General features: G+C 39.5%; 1 protein-coding gene across 1 annotated transcript; it reads left to right on the forward strand.

The window, feature by feature from the left end:
• Window positions 1–5,425: 5,425 nt before the first annotated feature.
• Window positions 5,426–6,373, forward strand: LOC126495048 (olfactory receptor 10A4). The gene has a single exon (XM_050132656.1). It carries the CDS (start codon window positions 5,426–5,428, stop codon window positions 6,371–6,373), a length of 948 nt encoding a protein of 315 aa, XP_049988613.1.
• The last annotated feature ends 823 nt before the right edge of the window (window positions 6,374–7,196 follow it).

The raw sequence follows: 7,196 nt of genomic DNA on the forward strand, positions 1-7,196 counted from the left end.
ACACACACAGCCTTTAACAAATACAAAGAATACAAAACAAAAACTTTAAAAAATAAATAATAATCACTGAAACTTTAAATACAGAATAGCAGTGTAAAGTTACTTCTCCAAGTTCAACACCTATCCACAATATGAATTTTCTATGGATACTTCCATGATGAATTTAAACTAAGTATAAATATTCAAACTCATTTTAGAACAATATGTATTTCTCAACACCAATTATACAACCTAACTCATAAGAAGTAAGCAGTTTCCTTACTTGATCAATTATTTTTATGATGTGTTTATTTCCACAATGGATTCCAAACCACACAAACCCTTGCTTAGGACAGTGACAGTGCTGTTTCCTTAACTACCAGTTAGATACAGTGTCCTTTGCAGTGGATGTGACCAAGATAATACGCAGACTCTTGATTTGATAAAGGCATCTTTCTTGCCCATTCACAAATATGTCTTCAGTCTACTCACAATGATCTTTTAAATTTTTTCATTATTCCTTCCTGCTCATAGTTTATGTCTAGATAAAAGAAAAATGATAGTGCTATTTTTGTTGCTGTATTATTTTTCCCTAGTTACTTGCTCATTAAACTTGTAATTTCATATTTATATGACTTCTTTGTTTGCTTTCACTCCTAAACATTCTATCCCATTAAGTGGTGGCCATTTAATACTAAATATGTAGTACTTGTGATAAGCATCTGATAAACTCTTATTGATGAACGACTTTCAAAGTGAACTTTCTGCATTCCTTCTTTGGATATAAGAACCCGTGTTGTGACTGGTCCTCTTGCAAACTCTAGAATGAGGATGGTGTTGAGGAAAAGGCTAAGAGGTAGAATGACAGAGAGAAATTGGGTAGCCAGAACTATTTTCTCATTATCATGGATTGTAGGAACCATGCTGGAGACCAAGCAAGCAGTAATGAACAAGTCATATATGATTAATTCCAGTGAGAAATTCACAATCAAACGCATCCTCCAAAAGCATTTTGAGAAAAGTTTGAACATCAATTTAAGCATTTTATACAAAGCTCCTATTACTCAGGGGCATTTATTTCAAAGCACTGATTTCACTTTAATTCTTAAAAACTTTTTACCACAAAATTTGTTCATGTACTCTACTCTGATCATATTCTTTCCCTTCACCCAACTCCTCCCAGATTCTCCACACCTCACTGTTCATTTTGTTTCATGCCTTTAAAACAAAGGAGAAATCAAAACAGACAAACTAAGAAAAAGAATATCAATAAGACAAAAATACCTAAACAAAAATGGGGAGTGTTTTGTATTGGCCAGCCACTCCTGGGCATAGGGCCTGCCCTTGCATGGGGTAGATGCACACAGTGAGATTTCATTGGGGAAAAAAATAGATTTTTCCCTTTCCCAGTAGGTATGAATGTTTATAACTTCTTAGTTAGGGGTGCAAATTGGATTTTCTCCTTTCTCAACTTCAATTGTTGCTCCAGAAGGATTAGAAGTTGAGGTTCTTGGTCATACATCCACTTCTTCATCTTGCTAGAAGGTTAGTAACATCTCTGACTGCTTATGCCTGTCATTAATATTCTGCACTTGGGTCAGATAGTGAGTAATGGATTCTACTTCCCATTCCTGAAGACTTCTCCTCAGTCCAGTTAAAATCACCCAGAAAACTCTCAAAAGTGAAGAAATGCAAACAATACTGAGACTTTCTTCTAATTACTGTAGCCTATAGATCTTGAAGTATAGATAGACCACTGAGTTTTGACACTTTTTCCTGTGGCTTCACAATTGTAGGAAAAGTTGCAGCTGAAAACAAAAACCTATATTAAGTTATAAAATCATGGGTTCTTCTTGAAGAGAACTGAGAGCTTCCCAAAACTCATATCTGTTGGGAAGTAAATCATTGACATCACCTGAAGAAGAGGAAGCATTGAGGGAAATCATGTGGCTATGATAAACAGCAGGGAACGAAATAGTCTTGAGACCCAGGTTGGAATCCTCTAGAGTGGGAAAATAGGCCCAGCACAGAGTATCTCTGGAGTGATGAGCACCGCACAGCTCAGAGCCTGCTTACATGAACTGACCCAGCCACTGCATATGACTTACCTGTGGTGACTAGCACAGTCCTGAAATAAATCACCTTGGAAACCTTGACAATGGCACAATCTAGAGTCTCCCAGCAAACAGGATGGAGGCAAGCCTCACCCAGAGTGTCTCTGGAATGACTGACACAGAGCAACCTGATGCTTATCTGGAATGAGTGGCACACTCAAAGCCATAACTTAGGGCTCTCCTGGAGTCACTCATTCTCAAATATCCTGAGACTACTCCACAGTGACTATCACAGAGGAAAGTTTTCCAGAATTTACATTGACAGATGTCACTCAGAAAAAGGTGAGTAAAGGGTAAGGGATTGTGACATAGACTTGAAACCTTGTGAAAAGAAGATGGATCACCACCAAAAATATCTCTTCTTTTACAAATTTCTAAGAGTCAGGAAGACAGATCAGAGTCTCATGAAAAACACCTGGAATTTTACAGAACTTGTAAAGAATAGGTCCTGAGAGATTATGTCAAACAATAATGACATGTGTGATGTGCTTTAAAATGTTTAAGGTGTTTGTTTACATATAGATTATCTCATGCAGCCCTTCACCATCACCCTGTCAAGTAGGTAGGGCATTTAATAAAATGATAGACTTGCATATCAGAAAACATATCTCAGAGTAATGTCAGAGCCCAATTTTATGGCTGTTCAAAAAGTTGTCTGATCTCAGAACTCTGATGTGCACTTACAACAACAGAGTCCTCAACAACAAAAGACTATATTGACAGAAATCATTGGTTGTGTGGAAATTTTGCTAAGTACCCATCATAATGCACTTATCAGTTTTTAACAAGACACAGAAACTCCAAAGTGTTAGTCCTGAAAAATGGACACTGTGAATAGAGAGAGGTCACTGTCTAAGCTACCAACCTCAACTAAGTTCCTCGTTTCTTTCACTTCCTGCTATAGTATACTGTTCTCTCTCTCTCTATATCTCCTCTCTCTCTCTCTCTCTCTCTCTCTCTCTCTCTCTCTCTCTCTCTCTCTCTCTCTCTCTGTCACAGCCACAGATAAAAAAAGCTGTGTAAAAAAAAATATCCTGGACTACAAACAGAACCTCGACTACAGGAAAGCCATTTTCAAATTCTACCCAGTGTCATTTCTCTGCAGAGTGGGGAAAATAGAGAATCTAAAACAGAAGTGAAAGATGACAGGTGTGAAAGAAAAAAAAGTGGGAAGAACAATTCAAAGGAGAAAATATAAATGGGAAGGGGTAGCAAAAGATTGAGACAAATGAAGGAAAGTTACTAATTACAAGGGTGAGGAAGGAGGCAGACAAGAAGTCCTAAATCGGGTTTATCTATGTGTCTCTTGCAACTCTGGGGCTTTACGGAGATGCACCAGGAGGCATTTTAGAGATCAGAATAAAAGCAAGGCGCCAGAACTAGTCTCGGGTAGGTCCCTGCCCTTTTCAAAGTGGTCATTTGTGATATCATTTTCTTCCTGCTCCCTTGCCACTTGTTTTCCAGTATCTAACTGGAGTCGTTTGCTGTGCGTCCTTAAAAATTTTTCAAACCAAACCATGCTTACAGTAGTTCCAACTGTCACTGGCCATGGTTACACTTGACCGGATTACTTTTAAACTATTTAACATTGTTTTAGCAGAACATTCGCTGAATCTTTAATGAAACTGTAAAAACTAAAGTTAGCACTTCCTAAATGTTCCATTAAGTAAACAAATATCAAAGATCTCTTTATGTTGCTGTTGTCTTTTATTGAAAATTGATATTTTTCTCATATAATATACCCTGATTAGAGTTTCCTCTTCATCTATCTCCGCCCAGTTTCCCACACATCCACCATTCCTTTCATCTGGATCCACACCTTCCTATCTCTCACCAGAACAAACAGGCAAGCCAGGTAGTGAGAGGCAAGAGGATCTCTGTGAGCTCGAGGCCAGCCTGGTCTACAAAGTGAGTTCCAGGAAAGTCAGAGATGTTACACAGAGAAACCATGTCTTGAATCTCCCTCTACTCCTCAAAAACAGAACTGGAGTGTCTTCTTTTCAGTCATTTCTAACCCTTTCTACACTCACATACCTTGTTCACACACAACTTTATTCTGTAACTTTGCTCTTATTTACTATCCACATAATATACATTCTATTAGCAAAATTTACTGATAATATGTCTAATTGTGGAGAAGGCAGCTTCTATGAGAGCAGAGAGTTTTGCTCCAGTCAGTTATGAACTTCGATGACTACCACATAGAACATAATTTGTATTTATTGCATAATTATTCTTCTTTTGCCCTAGAAATTTAACAGTGGCGACAACACAAAGATTGAACAATGGGTTGAATAGATTTACTTTTTACCCTGGAAAGCAGAGATGGCATCATATTGCCATAATAATCATGGTTAACTTTTACTGAGCATATACAGTGCATCAGAGAACAGGCTACACATTTTAACTTTATTCTCTTGATGATTAACATCATCAAAAATAATTTGAGGTTCTCAATTTTGAAACTTGGTTGCTAACAAAATCTTCTATTTCTTTCTCATGGAAAGTCTTCCCCACTAGTGGCACCTGGATGTTCGGGGTGGACTTTATTGACATGCAATGTGTGACCATCAAATGCCTTGAAAGCCAAGCACAACTTAACCAAGAGGAAATGATGTAAAGGCTTACACCTAACACAGCAGGATTCTCCCCTGACACTGATGTTATCTTAATTCGGTTCTCTGCTCATTCACAACTTCCCTGAGAGCTCTTCCTCCATGAGATGCATATACATCCACTTCTGTGTTGTAAGTGCTGACAAGTGTAAAAATGGGGCTTCCCGCAATATCAACTCATTCTCAGTATTAAACATCTTGATATTGGGACCTTTTTAGGACTTTACTCGGGAATCATTTGAATTTAATTGTACTGGCCATTTATTGAATGTTTATTCCCTGGCCATTTGCTATACAAAATGTACCCAGTCAGATCTCGTCCTCTTCAGTTGAACAACTGGACTTCAAAACACTTCTCATGGCTTTCTTAGCAGCGCTGCCTATTAAAGAGTGCTAGAGTCAGAGGGTGAGTGGAACTGTGCCTTTGGGCATTCTCTTCAGAACAGAGAAAAGTTTAGAAACGTACAAAAACATGTAGTTAGAATGAATCTCAGTTTACTTGGGGGGCGGAAATCAGAATTCTTCTAAAACTATAAATTCAGTAGTTAAAGTTATTTTATACATTTTGGAAAAGCCTGATACCTGACATTCAATGATGACAACAAATGTAGTCTCCAACCAAATGAGGTTCCTTATTTATAGTACACTAAGCTCATAACAGAACATGTGGAAGATTTCCTCACCATCCTGAATCTTGACTGGCCAATGTGCAGAAGAATGACCTGGGGAAACTGGACAACTGTCAGGGAATTTATTCTTGTGAGCTTCTCCACATTGTCCTACGAGCTACAGGCTCTACTGTTTCTCTTGTTTTTGATCATTTACCTAGTCACACTCATGGGCAATGTCCTCATTATCCTGGTTACTACAGCTGACTCTGCCCTGCAAAGTCCTATGTACTTCTTTCTCAGAAACTTATCCTTCCTGGAAATAGGCTTCAACTTGGTCATTGTGCCCAAGATGCTGGGTACTTTGATACTTCAAGACAAAACCATCTCCTTCCTTGGCTGTGGCGCTCAGATGTATTTCTTCTTCTTTTTTGGGGCTGCCGAGTGCTGCCTTCTGGCCACAATGGCATATGACCGCTATGTAGCAATCTGTGATCCCTTGCGATACCCAGTAATTATGAGCCGTAGGTCCTGTGCCCAGCTGACAGCAGCCTCTTGGTTCGCAGGATTCCCAGTGGCCACTGTGCAAACCACATGGATTTTCAGTTTCCCTTTCTGTGGCCCCAACAGGGTGAACCACTTCTTCTGTGACAGCCCCCCGGTCATAGCGCTGGTCTGTGCTGATACTTCACTGTTTGAACTGGAGGCTCTAACAGCCACTGTCTTATTCATCCTCTTCCCTTTCTTGTTGATCCTGGGTTCTTATGTCCGGATCCTCTCCACCATCTTCAGGATGCCTTCGACTGAGGGGAAGCGCAAGGCCTTCTCCACTTGCTCCTCCCATCTCCTGGTTGTCTCCCTCTTCTACAGCACTGCCATCCTCATGTACTTCAGACCACGCTCAAACACCTCTCCTGAGCACAAGAAAATGGTGTCACTCTCCTATACAGTTGTCACTCCCATGTTGAACCCCATCATCTACAGCCTAAGGAATAATGAGGTGAAGGCTGCACTGAGGCGGGTCATTGGCAGAACTCTGAGTCCTCGGAAGCTATGACTGATAGACTTAGGCCAAAACTGGCAAGGGCACAGTGTAAGGACAAAACAAAGAACATTGAATTCAACAAGTTTCCACTCTTTTAGGGGACGCTGTGCACCTACTGAGGTTTGGACTCTCCACGAGGATCCATTTGAGAACGAAAGAACATGGAGACTACAGGGCACTGCAGGCTGACTCCAAGACTGAGGTAGTAAGTTCCCTGGGGTATTCATGGTTACTTCAATTAGGATCCTCTGAAAGATGACAATTTCCTACAATCCATCATTTAAGTTTAACCCTGAAATTCTTTATCCAGTTCATTTTAGAATCTGCTTTACTTCCTTCAATTTGTCCCAACACACTATCAACATATAGGTCCTTAAAAGAGGACCTTCATCAGTTAGTTAAAATAGACATACTAATAAAACAAGTAAATGGTTTTCATTCATTGTTTCCATTGATTTTTCACTTGTGCCCACAATTTGACTCTGAAATCCACATTAGAACCCATGTAGGCCCTGAACACAAAGTCACGAGCAAAGCAAACTTTTATCCTAGTGTGGAAGAGGAGCAATGAAAAGGTACCTTAAAGCTCCACAGTTTGTGATGGTTGGCAATTAAAGAGCTCTGCCTCCATTGCCAAAGTTGCAATGTGTCTCATTTACAGAAAGCATATTCTACACTTAAAGCTCCTAAATATCATATGCTCTGCATACATAATCACAAACTGTTTCCTGGTAGAATGAATAATCCTTGGTAGGAAGGATGCACAGACTCTACAGCTAAGAATAAGTACAGAATTGTGGGGACCTGCTATAAAGAACCCAAACATGTTTTTTTT

Source organism: Alexandromys fortis, unplaced genomic scaffold (genome assembly GCF_014885135.2).
Source record: "Alexandromys fortis isolate MF-2015 unplaced genomic scaffold, M_Fortis_MF-2015_v1.1 scaffold_435, whole genome shotgun sequence".
Taxonomy (NCBI): domain Eukaryota; kingdom Metazoa; phylum Chordata; class Mammalia; order Rodentia; family Cricetidae; genus Alexandromys; species Alexandromys fortis.